General features: G+C 40.8%; 1 protein-coding gene across 1 annotated transcript; it reads right to left on the bottom strand.

The window, feature by feature from the left end:
• Positions 1-230: 230 nt before the first annotated feature.
• CNOT10 (CCR4-NOT transcription complex, subunit 10) lies at positions 231-19,123 on the bottom strand (the record flags this gene model as incomplete). The annotated part of the gene is made up of 12 exons (XM_010155970.1): positions 231-311; positions 2,929-3,105; positions 3,751-3,872; positions 7,647-7,849; positions 9,012-9,161; positions 11,131-11,248; positions 12,519-12,602; positions 13,308-13,394; positions 14,457-14,602; positions 15,584-15,734; positions 16,260-16,421; positions 19,032-19,123. Coding segments are annotated over 12 exons (1,573 nt in total), but the record flags the coding sequence as incomplete, so codon positions are not given.
• Positions 19,124-21,714: the final 2,591 nt, after the last annotated feature.

Here is a 21,714-nt window from a genome sequence, read left to right as displayed (position 1 = left end):
ACTATAAGAGGGGGAATCCAACAGACCGATCTACCTTCTGGATGGTTTCTGTTTGTTCAGACCCGAAGTCCAGAAGAAGGGAAGCACAGACATTTGAAAAAAGGCATCCTGAGATTAACAGTTAAAAGTCAGCGGTACAAGTCCTAAGAACACTAGCAAGGACTCTGGAATCAGAGCACGGCTTAAGAGGGGGCTCCTTTAGTGGACAATATTTCGTATGATTTACTTGCCTTAAATTTTCTAATTCCTGTTTCTTCAAAGGCGAAGACGGCGGAGCTGCGATGAATTTATCCCCTTCGTGACTTTTATTGCTAGAATAAAAACAGTGTATTCATTATAGGGAGTCACTACAAATAATTAATTTAAAATATCAGTGTAATAAGCTTTGATATTTATTCACTCCATTTAAAAGGGCAGCAAAATTCTATAGCCTAAACAGGGAAATGAAGCTATGCAAAAATGGGGGCCCATGTTATTGTCCTAGCCATTCTATTTGGGAAGGAAGAAGGGGACCATTCGCTGGGAAGGATTTGACTGACAGACCACACAACCCATGCTGCTCTCCACAACCTCGAGCCATTTTTGAGGCTTGGTGTAGGACAGAACTCACTGCATCTGTAGCCTCTTTTCTTTTAGCTTGCAAGGAAAGCAGTAAACTCAGTCTCTCCATAGACATCTTAAAAACTCATTACATAAACGTTCTAGAAAGATAATCCACAAAGTGCTACAGCTTCCTTTAGACTTCTGGCTGCCTTTATTTTTATTATTTCAAAATGTCTTTTTTTAATAAAACTTCGCTTTAAGAAAGTTACACTTGGCTTTTTTGGGGGGAGCAAGTATTCACTCTACTTAAGAAGTCTGCAGCTTTGCTCTCCAACAAGCCGAAAGACAACCTCTTTCTGGAATAAGACTTGAAAAGGTTAACAGCTGCACCTTGGCAGAGAGACACTGAGGTTTAGAAACAACAGATCAGAAGCATTGGAATGGAAACCGAGTCTGTCCACCTAACAAGAACTTTTTCATTGATGCAGTTTCATATCTGTTTATTACAAATAGGTAAGAGAACTCTAACTTAGACCCTCGAAACACACAGCGGCAGACTCCAAGGAAACCTGCACTCAACACTCCTGTAGTGCATATACCTTACCTCATGCCTTTGCCAAAAATTAGATTTAAAAAATGCCTTTAACCACTGAAAGTATTCACCATGGGTTTTTTGGTGAATAACAGAAGAATCTGTCTCAGGGTCAGCCTGCTCAATTAGTGGGATTTGCTTCAAAAGCATCCTCTTCAATTAGTGTGATTTTCTTCCAATGCCTTCTATCTTTCACTCTTCCCTTGCAGAGGGTCCCGTGTCAGAAAGAACTAATCCTTGGAGAACCGTTCAGAATGTGACACGCATTCAAGAACAGCCTACTTTGTCACTGGATATTTTGAAATTGGCAATGACCACTGGGGGATATAAGTGAGACTTTTTTTTTAAGCTGAAGAATCATCTGGTTTCAAAAGCAGAAGGTAGTAAAGGATCTTCCCGTACAGGGCATGTTTTCCTTTTCTCACTCCTACAAAACCGGACAAACAAAAACCCCCAAAACAAAACAAAAAAGGAGGTCTACTCTGAGTAAGGGCCAGCACTTTGTTTTCATCACTGCCCCTTAGCAGGCCTCCTAAGGTTAAGACTGAAGCCATTTAAACCCGAGAAGCTTCAGCTCCATGGGCTGCACACAGACTGCCTGGGGAAGTTCCTTCACAACCTCCAAACTTGGTAAGGAAAAAAAGAAAGAGAAACACAAAAAAAAAACCCAGAGTTTTACCAGTCATTGGGTCACCTGACAGGAAAGGTTGTCATGGGGAACAAAAAAAAAAAGTTACAGGGAACAGCCTTCAAATATAGTAGCAATAGCAGCCACCAACCCCAGTCCTAGTCTACCTCCAGGCAGCCTCAGAATGCAGGATGCACCGTGTGCCTGTGGAACACAGCGTGTGCAGTAAATCCTGCCATGGGACATCGGCCACTTAAAATTTATCAGTACTTGGGTCTGACGAAACCGCTGTGTTTCTTCAGTACTGTCTGAAGTAGCCCAAGTTCTAACTTAGCCGCTTTTCCCACATCAGTCACTGCAACTCCCCCCTTCTCCAAAGAGTCATTAATGAAAGTGTAGGCTAAGACTAACCAAGTTACTCTTCAAAAGGCAGTTCAGAATGTATCAGGATCAACACAAAAAATTAACACACCTTCCTGCTATTAAACATTTGACATAAATTGTCTACAAGGTACTTTTCCTGAATCTTTAAGGAGGAGAAATAAAAGGGTTATTTTTCATAAACTCTTCATTCTAAAACACAGTTTATTAAGCGGTAGCTTCGTGCTGCTTTCCTACTTATTTTCTAAATCTAGTTTCCCATTTCTAGATGGTAGCAAACACAAAGCACACTCGGGGTGATGAGTGTCAAATCTGATCACGGGGAAACGTTTACAACTGAGCCGCCGGACATGTAGATACCGAATCAAGTACACGGCGCACGTGCACGCGCCCACATCACCACTGTAACATGTGAACCTTCACTTATGATTAGAGAAATGCCGACATGCACGGCGGGGGGGTGTGGGAACACGTCACATTGCCAGCACAGAAAAAAAGATGGCCAGTGGAAAACAAAAAAAGAACGTCACTGTCTAATGTGTTGAAGTTGTTGAGAATGGTAGGAATCGACCCAGAATTTTATTCTTGAACTGGCGTGTCGGCAAGTAAAACAACAACACACAGTAATTTCAACAGCGACTGCCTTGGCTATCCCGACACTGCTGAGAGAATTTACAAAGACATGGGGTTTTCTCCTGCTGGCCAAGCAGGATAGGCAGCAGACAGACAGGCAGCCCAGAGCTACTTGGAACAAAAAGGAAGGTTTGTAGGCAATTCTGTTTACCTGCATGCTTCACTGCTTTCACTGTTTTCTGTATTTCCTCCCAGCTGATTGCTCGGTTTAGATCCGTTTTCCTGCTTTGGCTCCTGTTGATCTTCTGGCAGTAGCAGCAAGGCGTTTCTTAGACAAATGGCAGCAAATTCCATACTGGCTACAGGTATTGCTGAGGACTGCCCGTCACTTCAAGAGACACACAGGTTAATCAGTGAGTAGCGATCCTACTAAATTAAAAAATAAAAGCAGAGCTCCAGAAAGATCTGAATGCAGAGAAAAATTTGTCCTAAACCACTTAAATATAATACAACACATTTAATTTATGAAGGTGCATGTATCTTGCTATTCTTATATACTGAAACGATGGCCAAACAGAGCAGGCAGGTTCAACCACACCCCTGCAAGTTCTCTTGGTTTTCTTCACTTCTTTAAGTTTTATGGCAGAGCAACTAGACGCTTCCTGCACTTTTCTAAAGCGGATTACTGAAAATATATATTTTAAGTGAGAAAAAGAGAACAGATTTAGCTAACTGGAAATACAAGTTTCAGACAAATCAGTGTAAAGCTTTAATGCCCGTGCTAGTTACAGCGACTCCCCAGTTAAGCCCTCTGCTGGCCAGCAAGGAAGAGGCATCCCAATGTTTGCATCCAAACATCCATGATGTTTAAGCAGGGCTCAAGCATTTTATGGCATACCTCTCTCTTCATTACATTATCAAGAGTTTTTAAAAATGTCACAGAACAACTGTTCATTTTGGAATTATTAAACAGGTACGTATCCTTAAGAAAGCTATGGTAACACAATAAATAGCCCATGGAAAACATACTTACTTATAAACAACATTCTGTATTGACTGGGACGCTAGGACTATCTTACGGTGGTAGCCTTGACCTACTATAGATTGCACAATCCCCTTTTTGCTGGGAAGACCTTTAGTCTCTTGTTCTGATGTCTAAAAGGAAGAAAAAAGAAAAGAACTAAAATATTAAGGTTGTTAAAAGAGTGCTTGACAGAAGTAAGTGAAAGTGGAAGACTTTGAACCCTATTAAATGTAAGAATTAATAGTTTATATGGGTACAGTTTTAAATCTCAAGGACCAGGAAGGACCAGGCACCTTCTATTGTCTCTGCGTTGCGGCGGGGTTTTACTGCATGCAGGCTAACCACAGATTAGTTCTGACAGCTTGTCTGATAGCCTACTGACCTAGTTTCTCCTCTGTTTTGAAAGCAGAAGAACAATGAGCCAAGTCGTATTCAAAGAATTGCTAGGGTATCTGAAAAGAAATCACGTGATCGGCCAAATAACATTCAGAATTTGCACCACAATGCCTGACACCTCCTCTCCCGGCTCACAAGGCATTCAAAATGCTCCCTGAAAAAGCAGCTCTCAAACCATTCCACTGGGAGCATAAAGCTGAAACACGACATATGCAAAATTACATTAAACTCACTTCTGTAATAGATTTTTGAGTATGCAGACATTCTGGGGGTCCAATGAACTTAAAGTGCCCCAACTGGGGGTCTCAGGAATTCTCTCTACACCATACTGACTGGGGTTTGTTCCTTTGTTTTGCCATGAGCCATCTTAAATTTGCTGCTAAGTAAAGTCAGCGGTGAAGAGTCGCAGTGGTAAGGAAAAACTTACCCTGAATCTGCATTTGAAATGGCTATGAAATAGCAGAAACCATACCAGAATGTTGTGCATGCAATAAAAATGCACACAAAATAAATGCACACCTATGAAGCACATTTCAGAAGAGGTGTAAAACTGCAGAGTTCCATCTATATTTTACCAACTCAGCTAGTGAAGCAGGTAAAAATTAGCTTTGGTGAAATTACTTTTCTCTGGGGTGTTGAGAGCATAACTATGAATCCATACTTGGACCTCAAGAAACATGACTGTAAATGGAGTTACAAGGTTAAACCAAACCCATAAATATTTTGTCATGTTGCCAATCTATCTTATCAAGGCGCTTCCCCTTTGCCTTTAAGAGCAACGGCATCCAAAGTTAATTTTTTTTCTTGTAAGATTACATATTTAGGAAACAGCGAGCTGGTTTTGTGACCCAAATTCAGGCTCCCTGGTACACCACACATCATCCCAACCACAGGATGGAAGAAAGCTAGGCTTCAGGAGCCTGGCGTATCTACTGCTTTGGCTAGGCTGCCGTAAATAAGAAGCAGCCCATAAGGGTCTGCATTTCCCTTTTCCAGACTGCTAAACACTGTCCTTGGAAACCAAATCTTAGCTTTGTGTTTTGCCACAAATCCTATGCTAATCCAGTCTCTCATTCCCAGCTTGCCACTGGAGGTGAGCAGCTGCGTCTCCTGCATGACTTGTAACCAGTAGGATAGTCACAGAAAACTGCAAGATGAGTACGAAGAAAGCTGGTGTTCCTGCATTCCCTGTGCTTTCTCAAGCCGAGTACTCGAACTACCTGACAACGGCTAGCGCACACACAGTCAAGTCAGCCCGGTTTTGAACCACCACCTTTGAAACTTCAATGCTGTGCCTGCGAAACGGGGATATAAGCAAACCTCTCCTATAAAGCTCCGAATATCCACCTTAAATTTGCTAAAATAGAGATACCAAAATAATGATCATCACTGAAATTCCCAAGGGAAAAGTTACACATTTTGTATTTGGAAGGATTTGGATAGCGTGCACTAAGTAACGCCACAGAGGCCACCCAGAGAGGGAAAACAGAATTCAGAGGGGGAACAAAATAAGAGTGAACACAGTCATTTGTTCACTTAATCCCACCGGTTCCATGCACCGAGTGAAACGGGCATATCGTGGAAATAACTGCGTGGGATCACGCAGTCACAGATTGCGTCATCACGCCCCCACACACGAGGGGTGGATCACAGTTTCACAGGGAATCAAGCACAGTCTCTCTTAATTGCACAGGCACACTGTTTTTGTGCGGTTTTCTGTTCTAACAATGAATGATCCTGTCCCCACCCCTCTGAAGAGGAACATACAGGCTTATCCTAAACAGACATGGATCAACAGGTTGAAATCAAGGTGGCCCAGAGGCGAATGAGTGAGGAAATAATGACACTTAAGATGAGTTTTGGCTGCATGAAGAGAAGGAAGACCACATGCAAAGATTTCAGTAGAAACCAGAGCACGTTTTGTTATCTTCACCCAGTTTAGTCCTATAAAATGAGACCACATCTGAATCTGGATAGTGGATTTACAGTAGACAATTAAAAAAAAACCACATAAGGAGTTTGTATTACTTGTACATCAAGAAAACTGCAAATAGTTAAGAACATCCCAGGAAGGAAGCTTCTCTTTAACCATATATATACTTTTATTAGTCCTCTACAAGAGTCTTTGCATCTTCCAGTAAAGTTCTAGGACACAGTGCTATATTTTGGTTTTTAACAAGATTATTCACCAGTCTGATCCAATAACCATATTCAGTAAAACATAAAAAACCTAACCTTACTGCCTGCTAACACAGTAGCAACATACTCTCAGGCATACCTTTTACACCGGAGTATCTAGCCTTAAATAGAAACAAAGGATCTCTACTGGACAGATGTATGTTTTCTCCTACTACTCCTGCTAAAACTTAAGATGGAACCTCCTCATTTCAGAAACAGTAATATAATTCCTAGAGGCTAAACATAAAAATCCAAGATGTTTCAATCAAAAGTTTTCAAAAAGAAAAGAAAAGCCTCCAAGTATCAGGAACCTAAGCTATGAAAGCTCTCCTGTGCATCATGCCTCAGAGTGAGTATCAACTGCCCAAGAGCAGCCATAAAAATTTTTCTTCCTTGGATATTACAAGTGGTCCCTGACTGCAATCTCACCTTGTTACGTCTGCAATCCACGAACAGAACTCCTTGGAAGTACAGAACTTGGTACAGAGAAAAGACTTTGAGCAAGTCTAATTATTCTGTTCACACACAGACGACAGCATTACTTCTGGGGTTGGTTTTTGTTGTTGTTTGTTTTCAATATACTTCATATATTATTATATATATATACACACACACACACACAGATTTTGCAAACAATATGAAGAGTGTGGAAAGCTGAGGCATCATAAAATATCCATGAATAGTAAGTCAAACTATTAATGTTAGTAATATTAAGTATCTACATATTAGAGAGCATTCCCCACAGAAAGAACATATTGCTTGCTGTTACAAAGTGATGTCTCAGAGAATAATACAAGTTTCTCCAAATTATACCTGTATGTCTACAATTATTTCAAGACAAAGCAAGGTAAACCATCAGATGGCTTGGAGAAATCTAACATGCTCCAAACCAATTCTGGATCACCCATCCAGACGATGAGTTGGAATGCCAAAGGGGTGCGACAGTAAATTGCCAAAACAAAGTCATGATTAACCAGTGTCTCCAGCAAAAAAACTTGCAACTTTACAGAGGAGCAGCTCTAACAGCCACTTAGGTGACGTCGTTTCTCCTCACGCCAACCTTTCGAATAGCCTACTCAAACCCGTCTCAGAGAAGTCAACTAAACGCTGCGTCTCAAGACGCTGCTCCTGTGGTGGTTTTCCCCACCTGTTGCAGCATCACATTAAACACGCAAACACACACAAAAGGAGTTAATCTGGACTTACACAGAGGTGCTGCGACATTAGGCCTTTAAAACAGAGTCCAACTCAAGCTACTACACTTCTCCCTTTCTGTGATCACGTGTATTTCGCAACTAGAATCAAAATGAGGGATTTGCAGACCTACTTACCCCTTTATTGGCAGCGATGCAGCATTCTGCTATTCTCAGCCAAAGACGAGGGTTTGAGTGATAAACCTGGACGGCCTCGATCAGGCACTCGAAGGCAGCTAACGGCCTCCCAATATGCAAGAGCTGAATTCCACAATTGTAGAGCAACTCATACCGTTTGTTAGTCAGCAGCGTACACATGGGTCTCCCTGAAAATTTTTTACCTGCAGAAAAGGATTACATCATATTGGACATGCAGCTCAGGAGAGCAGAAAGCCTAACTCTGGGAGGAGGAGGGAAGCTGTGGGAAACACCCAAAAGCTAGCAAAAAAAACCCTTTCATTGCAGAAATTCACCAGTCTCCCTTTCTAAATAAATCCCTTCCACATCAAAGCTGATACCAAAACCAAATTAATTGTATTCTTAATAAAGGCTGAAGTACATTAAATGTTAACCACTTATGTTCCCTGCCACTCAAGCTAAATGTTATGTAATGATACTGAATCCCAGATTCATGCGAATGCACATCTCTGTTACTCATACAAATTCTGTAAGAAAAACACTGCTGTTAACAAGTATAAAACATTTCCTCTCTTCTCAGTGGTACCTAAGGCTGCACCTAGACATGGGGCATGGGGAAGAACAGGAGAAACAATGTAATCTATGATAGTAACTAGATTTTGAAGAAAACAAGAAATGAAAAAAAAAATCACTTCATCATAAAATTATTTACTTGAAAGAAAAAAAAAAGTATTATTAGTCAAAGCAAGAAAACTTATTAGAATTATTTTCTTGTCTTTCATATACTTAGAACAAAAGTAGATGGATAAAACTTACCATAAACCTAAGCAACAGATGAACAATTCTCATTCAAGTCTGAGAATTGTCCAGCAAGGAAGTTTGAGAAAATACGCCACCTTCCAAATGCTATTTTAACAGTACTGCACTCCACATCTTCTGTATCTTCCCAGTTAAAAAAAAAAACCCAACCAAACACACCCCCCATCCTTCAATCCTGACGACTGTACCTACTGTCAGCAGGACTATAACTAACATCTTTAACAACGCATAATAGGCCACAAACATTGCTGTATCCCCCTGAATGGTGGTCAAAGACTATAAACATGAGGGAAGCAACTGCCCCAGCCCCATGGCATGTCAAAGAAAACAGCAAAAAGAAGAACGTATTTCATCACCACCCATTTTGGCAACAGGAACTATACTCTGAAATCAAGTCACAATCAAAATTCTCACCCTCCTTATCCTGTCCCCTGCAAAGAGACGGAACGGTAATTTTGCTGATCAGTACTGCAAGTTGCTACCCTCTATTTTATTGATTTGCCCACCCCTCTTCCACCATCTATTTTCATCTCTTAAAAGCCTTACCTGGATCTGAGCTGCCCATTCCTAGCTGTGCACACGCATTATCGTTTTCTTGCAAGGCTTTTTTAAAGTAAAAAATGCCTAAATTGTGCTTTCCCATTGCAAAGTGGATGCAGCCAAGATTGTTCCAGAACATACACCTTAAGCATTCACCTGAAAGAACAGGAAAAGACCGTTTTTGTAAGCTGGAAAACATCACTGAGCCCACAAAACGCTCCCAGCACTCTCTCGCGTGTCAGCTTATTAAACAGGGGTAGGCTACTGAACATGTTCTGCGGCGAGATGCTGACGGATGACGCAGCTGTGTCACTGCCTCGCAAGCGTTTTAGTCACCTACATGTCTGTGCACCACTCTTGAAGAAGTCGGCCTGTAATGACCTATTATACAGAGGGCACAGATGTCCAGACCTTGTGCTCCACATTTGAGGGGAGCCAGCTCTAAAACCAATTTGACAGACTGCAAGTTGAAGTAAGTTCACCTGGAGGTTTTCATAGAACTTCGCATGCAAGCACTCCGAGTTTCCTAAAGGATGGCTCTTGTGAAATAAAGGAAATTCTCCAAATGTTACCTGCCCAAGTTTTATAAAATAAACAAACACGCCAGCCTGACTGGCCAAGCAGGCAACGTGCTCTCCTTCCTAAATATGTCATGGTCAGGTAACAGCGTGGGAATTCCCTCCTAAATAAAAGACAGAAAGTTGAATTTTGATCTATCTGCTCGTAACTGGAGTTTTACAGGGTAACCACTGGTAGAAAAGAAAAAAGGAAACCTCACCCTAAAAATCCAAACAACCAAGAAACAGACCATTAACAAATTAAACAGACATTATTTTAACTGTAACCTAGGAAGACTATTAAGTGACCATTCTACTGTGCAAAACCCCTACTGCAAAAAAGTTATATGAAAATCAAACTTTCCAGTTAGGTTCTAAAAAGAACTTTTAAGGATAAAAACTGCCAGAAAGATAAGTTACCGTAAATTCTAAAGGAAGTGTCAAAATAAACCAGAAGAGGCATTATGGAAAATATTTTTAATGTTTTCTATGAAACTCGTCTGTAAATACAGAAGAAGTTTAAGAAGTTTACTCAGAGGGCCAACTCTGTGACTCCTATCACCTAACTGCAATCGCTGCAGCAACAGCTACCAGGTGAAAGACCTTATGGCACAGGAAACTGAGTACCACCACAAAACCCGCACTGAACATAAAGAAATACAGTAGTTTCACAGTACAAGTGTTTTTTGAAAACCTAACTCTCTACTGTCACAAGACAGCTTTCACTCTGTATTTTTCAACTGATATTTTAAGCAGTCAACTAAAACCTCAAGTATAGTTAAATAACACTGCACACAGCAAGCGTATATAGAATCATAGAATGGTTTGGGTTGGAAGGGACCTTAAAGATCATCTAGTTCCAACCCCCCTGCCATGGGCAGGGACACCTTCCACTAGATCAGGTTGCTCAAAGCCTCATCTAGCCTGGCCTTGAACACTTCCAGGGATGGGGCATCCACAGCTTCCCTGGGCAACCTGTTCCAGTGCCTCACCACCCTCTCCGGGAAGAACTTCTTCCTGAGTTCTTATATATAAACACAGCACACGTATTTACAGGACATGAATAGCTTCCATTGCTCCAAAACTATACACATCTATGCTCTGGTAGATTTCTGTGCATGTCTACACAGATACACTTTCTTGATATAGACGTGGCACACTGTAGGAGCCCATCCCTAAGGATTCACAAACACTCGTGTTTTCCCCCCTAGTCATCGTTACAACTGCTACGGTCTCCCGAGTACAGTCGGAAGTCTCAGTTCTAGATCCAGCGTGCTGACTTTTCTTTCATGGCTTGACTTAGATGCCCGAACAGGAGCCTTGCAGACATTACATTCACAAATCTGTTTTCAGACCGCCACTTCACTGTCTACAAGAACATTCAGTGAAAAACACAGCAGTGTAACATGCAGGACCACGACAAGGAAAATGAAAACACGTCCAGCGTATAAACCCACAGCATCCAGAGCCTACTCCCTTAAGTAATCATTAATATGCTTCAAATTATTGTTATCGAGTAGTCCTATTACACATTTAAGTACTTTCAGGATGAAGGTTTTCTATTTTACCTGTTTTCATGAAGCCTGGATGTTCAGCAATGTTTGCACTGTTTAAAAGTTTGACCGCTTTACGATAATTGCCCCTCAAATATTCAAAATTGCTCTTAAGAAAGAGAGAAGGAGCTGACTGTGAAGGAGAAAACAATAGTTAATTATCTCTTGGTTGATGATTTCTACTGCTAGTGTTAAATCACTCCAAACGCAGCTTGCCTCTGCTGCCATTGTCAAGATACATGGGCCTAGGCCCTAATACTTTCAAGCAGCAGCATGTCTTTGTTAAGTACAAGATCAACACTCACCTCCTCCAAGCTACAAAACTATGCATACTCTTCATTACTGCTCCAAACCCCAACATGATTCTAGAGAAAGAACTCTGTCACGGCAATGCCCGAGTGCAGAGGATCTCCTTTTCATTCCAGAGGTTCCTTCTCCAACCTATCTCCTAGTACACTCCTCCCACACTTCTCTCCCTGTGGAGAGTTCAACAACTTCTTTCTGGGCTGCGATCTTCCTGGTTTGCCAACAGAGACCTCACGATCCAGATGGATTCCTGTCAAACTAGTGGCTGCCGAGACTGACAACACAAGGGAAGTGCTTGCCTCCCATTCCCTGCTTCTCAGTTAATGAGGAATTTATCTGGGATGGTGAACATAATTCTGAGTTGAGAAGATATAATAAATACATAATTTATATATTATATTACACATTATTTATATTATTATCATAATTAATATATAATAATATTGTGTTATATACTATAATATATAATAAATAGAAACTGCTTTCTGGCAAGGGGGAAGAAAGAACCCAGAAAACTGTATCCCAGAATTAATCTTTCTGAACTGGTTTAAACCACCGGTGACATCTGAAGTTTGTAATACCTGTAATATCTGCAGTAAACTAAAAATTGGTTGCACCGCTAAATTGCGCAGCAAACTGAACCTGTTTATTATATACTGCTTCCCTCTTATGTCGGTATCATTAATAATAACGTGCCTTTTTCTGAGCCAGAAAACTGTATCCCAGAATTAATCTTTCTGAACTGGTTTAAACCACCGGTGACATCTGAAGTTTGTAATACCTGTAATATCTGCAGTAAACTAAAAATTGGTTGCACCGCTAAATTGCGCAGCAAACTGAACCTGTTTATTATATACTGCTTCCCTCTTATGTCGGTATCATTAATAATAACGTGCCTTTTTCTGAGCAACAGAAAACAAAGGAAATAAAATTTTCACTTGCAGAAAGGAGATTACAAACCCAACTGACCACATAAAGCATTAAGTCAGACATCCCTCCTCAATAAGAACTTCCTGCGTAAACAAAATTTAGCAAAATTCCGTTTTTAGACAGAGAACAGATATAGATTAGAAAAAAAATAGCCTTAAGATACTTACATTCCCAGCTGTATTCATAACAGACTTGATCTCCCTTTTGCATGCTTTTAGTGACTTCATCTGGATATAGGCTCTCACCTTATACTGTTAAAAAGTTAAATTTGTTACATAAAAAACAACAACTTTGGCAGGTTTGCAAGATGAACCATATCTAGAGATTTATTACTGACTATCTGATACGCCTCTTAAAAACAGGTAGTAAAAAGCTTTCCTAGAGGAGAAATTCTATTCACACTTTCAACAACAATTTTATAGGCTTTGTATTTACAGTAAGCAGATGCACATTTTGTTCAAAGGTCAACAGCTACTCTCTGTTCAAACACAGACACTAGCACTTAAAATGACAAACTCATTAAAATATTCTAATCTCTTAGTCCCAGACATTTACCTACTAAACTGAAAGCACCAAAGAGCAAATGCTGATAGAAAAGCATTTTGTTCCTTCGCGTGTTTTTCCACAGAACAGTGCAGTGAAATAAAACCTCGGCTGATTTAGACTGTTGGAGGTCTAACAGATGTAAAGTCAGTGCAGCCAACTGCAGTTTAAAACAGTCATCATGAACTGCAAGGACTTTAATAGGGTTTATTTTTTTAATGTCAGTTTTTCCTGTACATGGATTTTACAAAAAGGAATGGTTAGATAAAGTCATTCTTCTGTGTTACAACATGAAATTCAAGGAGAGACACAGCATCACAATTCATGCTGAACTAGGTCTGAATCAGATGGCACTCGGTTTTAAGAAAAACTCGAAGTGATGTTCTTGTGCAAGTAATTGTGCAGACACTTACCTGATGTATCTTAGATTTAGCAACTTCTATTAAAGCTCCACTTTCAGCTTTTTGATTCGAGGAGTCTTTATTTGTATTATTACCTGACTAACAAAGAAAAAAAAAAAGGGAATTGTTACTATTGTTACCTTTTAAATTCCGTTTACAGACCCTTTCATTAGCCACTTTTACCAATCCCACATGAAAAAGAAAAATAAGTAATAGTCAAAAAATACACATCCCACTAAATACTATATAACTCAAGCTTAACAATCAAAATCCAGCAACCACCACACCAGCCTATGAAGAGCAGAATTTTACATTAATATTATGCCATGTTGCTATTTTGCTCTACAGCTGAGGTATTTTAAGAATTCTCTTACCCAGAAGAATGATGTGCACATTCTAGAATCTGTCTTTAATAAAGATAAAAATGTTTTCCCACTAAATACTATATAACTCAAGCTTAACAATCAAAATCCAGCAACCACCACACCAGCCTATGAAGAGCAGAATTTTACATTAATATTATGCCATGTTGCTATTTTGCTCTACAGCTGAGGTATTTTAAGAATTCTCTTACCCAGAAGAATGATGTGCACATTCTAGAATCTGTCTTTAATAAAGATAAAAATGTTTTATCTTTTTTTTTTCAGGAAAAGACTGAAGTGCCCTCTTTTCACTTCCAAGCCACTACTCATTCTACTGATGTTTCCAAAACCACACACAAAAGTTTTCATTTGAACGTACGCCTCATACTTTCAGACACCATGTAAGAAAGATGCTTGATTCCCCATACTATGATACACAACAACAATTCCTCTCTGCCTTCCCTTTCAATCTTAGGGTCTCATATAGTCATAATCCAAGATAAACAAGGAAAATTATGTAAATCTGACACTGAAGACAACTGTCTTCCCAGTGCAAGTCTCTGGCTTCAGAAACACTTCTTAGCTCCCTGGGAGTAAGAGAAGAGTGTGAAAGAGAGGGAATAGACAGCGGCTGCATATCATTAACTCCATGACTAACATGTATAAGTTGCTATCTGAAGTTACACGTGATCTAACATAGTTTCATAAGTCAAAAGCATTTTAAAGAAAGTAATTTTGGATTGAGTTCAAGCATACTTCCAGTTAAGCCTTAGTGGCATTCATCCCATTTGAAGCTTACCTCATTTTTTCCATTCTTGCTGTTATTGTTGCCCTGTGAAATCATTTTTTCCAGAACAGCAAGCAGATGCAAGGCTTTCTCAGCTTGGTAAGTTAGCAGGTATAAGTCTACAAGCAAGAAGCACACAGCCTGGGCAAACTTCTCTTCTGTATAGAGCAAATAAGTAAAAATAATGTTACAGCTCTAACACAAACCTTCCAAACATGAATGAAGAAAAAAGATATGCTACAAAGTGCATCTACGCAACATTATGAGAAAAATCAGTATACTACACAAGAAAAAAATGCAGACATCTGCAGTATAGGTAAGTACATATACTGGAAAAGTAATTCATTCAAACAGCATCAGCATAAAAGCACAGACTAAAGAGAGCGTAACGTGCATTGCATGTTTACAGACTTTGAGAGTCATTCTAAGCAGATCAGCCCCAAAGATCCAGATGGAGCCATATGCAGATGTGGAAGCCCATAGAATTTGAAAAGATTCTGTACAAACACATCTCTGCCTGGCTGGCTTCACAGAGAAAGTCCTAAATAGGCATACTGAAAACTAGGAGGAATCGAAGGAGAAGCACTGTGGCATTCACTTAATTTATTGAGACATACACACATACATCCCTCAGCCTTGTCATCGCTGAAGTTCAACAAGGATTATTAAGTTATGTCATGCAAGTATGGCAATTCCACTACACAGGGTGCCATGGCTCATAAAAGCTGGAGATGTTATATTCAGATACGAGCACGTACAATTATGCATGACCTAATGCAGGTATTTAAAAACGTGAGTGCCCTGACACACCCACCCATGAAGTTGTATGATGACTCAAAATACTAGATTTTAAATCATTTAATTAGCTTGTGCATATTATTTCTATGAGTATCTTTTCAAGTTGTCAAAAACCCATTTCAGTTTCATTAACACTTGTCTGCTGAAAGTCTCCAAAATACCTTCCCCCCAAGATTCAACTGTTGCCCTCGATATAAACAAAACATCCTTCATTCCAAAGCCAACCTACTTTTTCAGAACCCTAACAGGCAAATGTCAAATCCCTTGTCTGACAGTGAGAAATACTGAACGATCTTGCTGTAGTTACTGCACACACAACACTCTTCTCTCCGTCTACATACCAAAAGGCTCTATGAACTGGTACAGCTTCTCCCCGACGGATATGGCCTCCGTGTACTGACGCAGATGGTACAAAATAACCGCCTGGTTGTAGTACAGCATACTATTTTCAACGTCATCTAAACCATCCATTTCTTCAACAACAGAGTGAACCTGAAAAAAAAAACAACCACTCATTTCATTAAACTTTCAATGCGTGTGACTTGAAAAAGCGTGAGCTATTTTTAGAACGTAATTCCAAGGTATTAATCTCTTAAAACAGGTCAGGAAGAGTTAACCTAACAAACTTCGTTGTTCCACATAAGCCCAGCAAAAAAAATTAGTGGAATAGAAAGCTGTCAATTGAGTAGCAAAGTAACATCTTCACTTGTTTATTACTTGACAAACTCCTTTAGGTTAATGAACTTCCCACTGAAAGAACACAGCAGGTCTTTCTATGGTTATTATCTCTGAAACGTTTCAGCTTCAGGTCAATTTCAACAACAACTAAAAACATAACTACAAAAACAATGTCCTAAATGATTAAACAGACTCAGACGTTTAAAAGTAATGTTCCTCTCTTATTCCTTTACTAAATCCAGGGAAGGAGGGGCAGAAGTTTGATTCCTATTTCACTGGAAGATCTCACCACCCTTAACAGCACTCAAAATCCATACCTTGTCAGCATGTTTGCATTACCTGGTTCTTCAGCTGGTTAAGGGTTTGTCTCAAATTGTCTGTTGTTGTCTGGTTACTTTTACAGAACTCCGCAACAGCCGTATTCAAAGTTATTTTGTAGTCGTCTTTGTTTATGTCTTGAAGGGTAGTCAGGTGTTGTAAACAGGCATCATAGTTCCCAGCCTGGAAATTGTAGAGGTACCGGACACATGCATCAGAAGACACAAAGTTTAAACAAGCAGGCTCCTAGGTTTTAATTCAAGTACCCTCTGTAAGTGTAGAGGGCAAAGCAGTATTTCCCTTATCGACAGCTAGTGAAGCCAACTAAAGGTCTACCCGCACACTTCATGATTTATGCAGATTAGCATGTACGAGAAGGAAGTCTGAAAGCTGAAGTCATATCCAAACTTCAAAAAGAACTTTGTGGAGGAAGGACAAATGGAGTAGCTGATGTTTCCATGAAAAGAGTTACTCTGATTTCTCCTCATCATACTATTTTGAGTTTCGAGATTCTTTATTTCTTCCGTTTTTGTAATCCTTCCCCATCACCTGTACACTGAGCAGCTGCTTACTAAGTCCCAGCCCAGCATTTTGTGTTCATTCTTCACTTCATCTGGAGAGACTCCCAGTTAGAATTTAGCCTGTGGAAGTCAGCTTAAGACAGGTTGGAAAAAGAAGGTGTCACTTTAAACCCAGTACAGGTTTAAATAGTATTTTTATAAGTTTTAGCTATTGAATTAAGTTTTCAATCATCTAGGCACACCTAAACAGAAACAAGGTGTGATTTAATCAAGAAATCCCTTTCTTCGACCTCAGGAATGAGCAAGGACTTCAGAATGGCTCACCTCTTCCTGCGTTCAGTTTTAGTCTCTTCTGTGTTTGTGCAGGAGGAATTTAGTGGCATTGAGGAGTGAAAGAGAACTCCAGACTCATCTATGTTCAGCCTAAATGATCCTTCGCTGTCTACTGTTCAGTTCCTACAGAGGAATAAATCACCTTCACCTCCTCCATTTCAGGGTTACTTGCAATCTGGTCAGGCAATAACCAGATTTGTTTCCATCTCTGTCAACGCTTCACAACCAAAAGCTACGGTCTTGAGTACCACAACCGCCCTCCACTTTCTCCTCCTGTTTAAGTGCTGTCCCATGGAGCTTCTCCTGGGCTTCTGCCTAACTGCCTCTATTGAGGGAAGAATTAGAACAGAGAAAGGCTCTGTGGTCCTTCTGCTCTTTCCAAGAAAAGCTGCTGTTCTGCCACTACTCTCAACAGAACCATCCCAGTTCCTTCAGTCACCTGTGAAAGCATAGTTACACATTTAAAGAGATGTAGCAGGACACTGACAGGCTAAGTATCAACAGCAGGGATTGCCTAGTGATTACGTGCATAAACATAGGGACTTGCAACTGCTGGCAGGCTTTTTAATTGAGACAGTTCATGTCCCAGTGATTTTCCTCATGTGTTCACACTCACGGCTTCTTTTCAACAGGAGTAGCTTTCAGATCCCAGCAACAAGGCTTCTAACCACAGCTGGACTAAAAACCTCACACTCTTAAATGCTCAGCTTATTCAGTGATGTTTTTCATCAGCTAACAGTCTTTTTCTCCATTCTACTACACAGGATCTAGAATATAACACACAATTTTACACCAATTCTGTCAAGACTGAAACTGGAAGTGCAATATGATAATGCACCAGGCAAGGCACTCCACAAAGTTATTCAGAGCAACTCCATAGCAAGCAAAACTGGCAAACAAGGCAGCAGATCAATTCTGCACACATCTGTCAGGTCCATGTACTTAGAGTTCTTAAAGCAAGAAAAAAAACCCATGAGATACACACGATACACCTGAACGAGTATAAAACTAAAGATGAAGTCATCAGTAGATCAAAAGTATTATTGACACGTAGATCTGTGGGCAAGGTGGAAAACAAATGACCCTACCATGTGCCCTCAGTTCTCAGGTTCAAATGCCAACGAGCAAAATGTTAGTGAAAGAGTAAATGAGCTAGAAAGCACTCAAGATGACATCAGCTGTAGTCAGCTGAAGGACCAACTACCTGCACTTCAGGTAACAGCATTCCAGACCAAACGGAAGTCATGAGGGAAACATATAAGCAGGAGTCTCAAAAGACAGTATTTAAATTGCTCCCCCGCATCCAAAACTGAATTAGGCAAGGCGTCGTGGAGACAGGGATACAACAATTGAAAGGAAAAGCAATTAAACTTCCTGTCACTTGCTACACGAAAAATCAGGAGACAAGACAAAGAGAGAAGTCAACTGCAAGACCTGGTACCTGTAGGCGTTACGTGCTGAAGAACATGTTTTCAGGTAAAGTGACAGAACAGCATACAGCGCTTTTTGTGCAAGAATACAGCAAGAGCTGAAACCGAAACGGTTTGGTCAGTTGCCGTTTTTTAAACACACGTGGTCGCTTTAAACCCTTTAACACAACATTTCTAGCTTGAAGCGATTAATTCTTCAGAGAGGCAATACAGAATAGCAGCCTGCTGCTCCCAATTAACTCACTGTACATCTTTTAAGGCTATTATGTTTTGAGAATCAAGATTAAACGTGCTCTTATGCGCTTAGTTCAACCGCTCCCTTCAGTCTTCTCACATCACCAGAGACAGAAAAAGCATGTGTTGGCTTCATAACACAACCAGTGCTACTTTTGATATAATAACCCATTAGTACATGTGCATCTGTGCTAAGAAGACAGGAAAAATAATTATGTAAACCCAGTTAGCAGTTACGTGGAAGTTGGAAGTTTCAGAGTTTGGCTTTGTCTTACCAGAAAAGCTTGTAACGCACTACTCGACAACTCCTTTTCCTGATCTGTAATCCCAGAAGTGCCCGCTCCTTCATGTTTCTCAGTCCCTTGGTCTGTAAAGCAGACAGAGGATTAGGAGAAATGTGTTAAGTGCTATGACAGCTATTCATCTCAAAGTTTTTGTTTCTTCCAGTTCTCCGGATCCTCCTGCCAGTACAAGTAGCTTTCCAGCTAACGGCAGAACTGTCTCCCTACTACCCTAACGTATCTCAAGTTATCCTAGTGACTTCCTCTCCAGGAAACGTAAATGTAGTAACCCTCATTACATTACTGCGCTCAATCGATAACCAAAGTCCTCAAGTTAACTGACAGTGCACATCCTACACTTCTCTTTAGAGGAGCACACTAGGACTGTCTTCATGGGCACAAACATTAGAGAAGGCCGCACATCATAAAATAAGAACCACACTGGCTTAGATGAAAAACCCATGCATCTTGTATGCTGGTACGTTAGGAAAAGGAATAAAATGTTTTATTCCAGGGACTACTTCAAGGAAAAACAGTACTGTCCCTTCTCCTGTCAAGTCAGTTTTATGGCCGTAAGCTATAGTAAGCCCCAACTACTACAACTCAGCAAACAAAGCAGGTCTGTGAAACTTCAACTGGAAACTTACCAAGACTTAAAGTCCAGCTGACATAGTTCACAACCCAGCTCTTTGGAAAAGAAACTCCACTTTGGCTACTCTCTACCCTTTTTGCCCAAACACACTTGAAACCTGTTGAAGACCTAAAGGTCCTTTTAATCTACTGTAACCCTGCCAACTCTTGTTTACACCAGGATCTACTGCTCCAGTTCATCTTTATTACCAAGAGATCTCAGAGACAGGAGTCACCTAAAAGTGGGAGATGAACCCTCCAATTCCACTTAAACAGGGGAAACCCTTGCTCTCTTGTCTGCAAATGGCTATCAAGTGCTTGGAAATAAAACTATTAACTCCGTATTTCTTGAGGCATTTGCTAACGAAACCGGCAGGTGCAAAACATCTAGCTCGCTCACATCTAGCACCCTTCGGCGTTCTTGCAGAAGCACGCCCAGCACACCACTCCCTCCATACAATAGCTACAGTTATCAGCTGCAGTACCTGAAACAGTGTTTTAGGAGTGACAGGACTCGATTTACCTCTTGGGAATTGTATTTACACATGGACCTGTTTAATTTTTCATTCTGTCCAATCTTCACAAAGACAGGGCAACTCTGAAACTGACACTTGTCAGGCAAGTGATGAGGGGCAAAAGGGGCAACCCGGAAAAGGATGTAAAAATCAACTGCTCAGATTCTGGAGAAAGCTGTTGCACTGAGTTTGAAGTTAAAGAAGCAAATCAGGAAACTATCTTCCTAGTTAGCAATCCTGGGCCTGAGCAGCTGAAACACTATGTCATGATGGCTCGTTTGCTTTGCACAAGCTGGTACTTGCACCTACTGGAGACGTTACATCTTGGTGGACAGCAGAACTCGGGGAAAAGTGGCTCTACGAGAGGAGAACAAGGACAAAGCATGAGACTGCCACCTGAAAAGGGAGATTGCTCTCCTCATTCGCTTGCTGCCAAAACATCACATAAGCAACAAGTAGCCACATCTCCCACATACGCATACCCAAAGACAGCTGGAGAGCGACTGCAATCATTATCCTTCTCATACCTGCTCTCCATACCTCCAAGCACTGATGTTCCTGGGCTCTCTTGCTCCTACACCTTGTAAATTACATCTTGCACGAACCGTGCTCTTGAATACCAGAGCATCTCTGGAATTACTTTCTTATTTCCAAAAACTCTACAGGCAGGGGGATAATCTCTTATTGGAAAGGGAGGAATCTGTCCCATGACTCTTGCTCCAAAAGTGTTTTGAAGGGTATGACTACCCTACTGTGTCCAGACTTCATAAGCAGATGACAGTTTGCGGTACCAAGGCTACATTTTTCTAGGAAGCCCTGCACTACCAGTACAAACATCAGACTTCTTCAGTGCTGCACAATAAAAATGAACCACTTCTCAGTGGAAAGGTATTCGTAACTCACTGCCACGAACAAGTACAGTACATAGAATATCTTGCCAATGGCTCATGACTGATTTATTTGGGCACATACTTTTCTTTTAAGAAGCTAGAACTGACAAGCTCCTTCAACGCTTCCAAAACCAACAAAAAAAATTAAAAAAACAACCACCACCTTAAAGCCAATTTTTTCTTGTAGTTTAGGAGATGCTTACAGTGCTTACAGAAAAACATACAGTGCTTATAAAAAAACAGGACAATTTAATCACAGCAGTAAGTCCCGTTGCCTGTCCTGCACACTGCCCTCTCCTCCAGCCCCACGGAGCTGCCAGCCGAGGGAAGGACCTTTCCTGCGAAGGGGACTCCTGAGGGCAGCGGCGTATCAGCGGTAACGAGCCACACAGCAGCTGCACTTCACATTTACTTCGGAGGTTCACCAGAACATGATTTATTTTGCAGTCTCGGTCATTTCTCTCTATGGTCTCCTTTCAGGCCCAAAGCCCCACTCGTGCCCTGAAACTCGGGCGACTCGGAGGGACTCAGACTGAACTCCGGAGACTCAGCAGCAACACGAAACGGTCAGCTCTCCCCAGCACCTTCCCAATGACCAGTCTGACAAAGTAACTGCTGCATGGGTGAGCGAGAGGGCACCCA

The sequence above is a fragment of the Eurypyga helias genome, unplaced genomic scaffold, assembly GCF_000690775.1.
Source record: "Eurypyga helias isolate BGI_N326 unplaced genomic scaffold, ASM69077v1 scaffold46187, whole genome shotgun sequence".
In the NCBI taxonomy this organism is placed as follows: domain Eukaryota; kingdom Metazoa; phylum Chordata; class Aves; order Eurypygiformes; family Eurypygidae; genus Eurypyga; species Eurypyga helias.
Note: the sequence above shows the minus strand (reverse complement) of the source record. Positions and strands in the feature narration are given on the sequence as shown.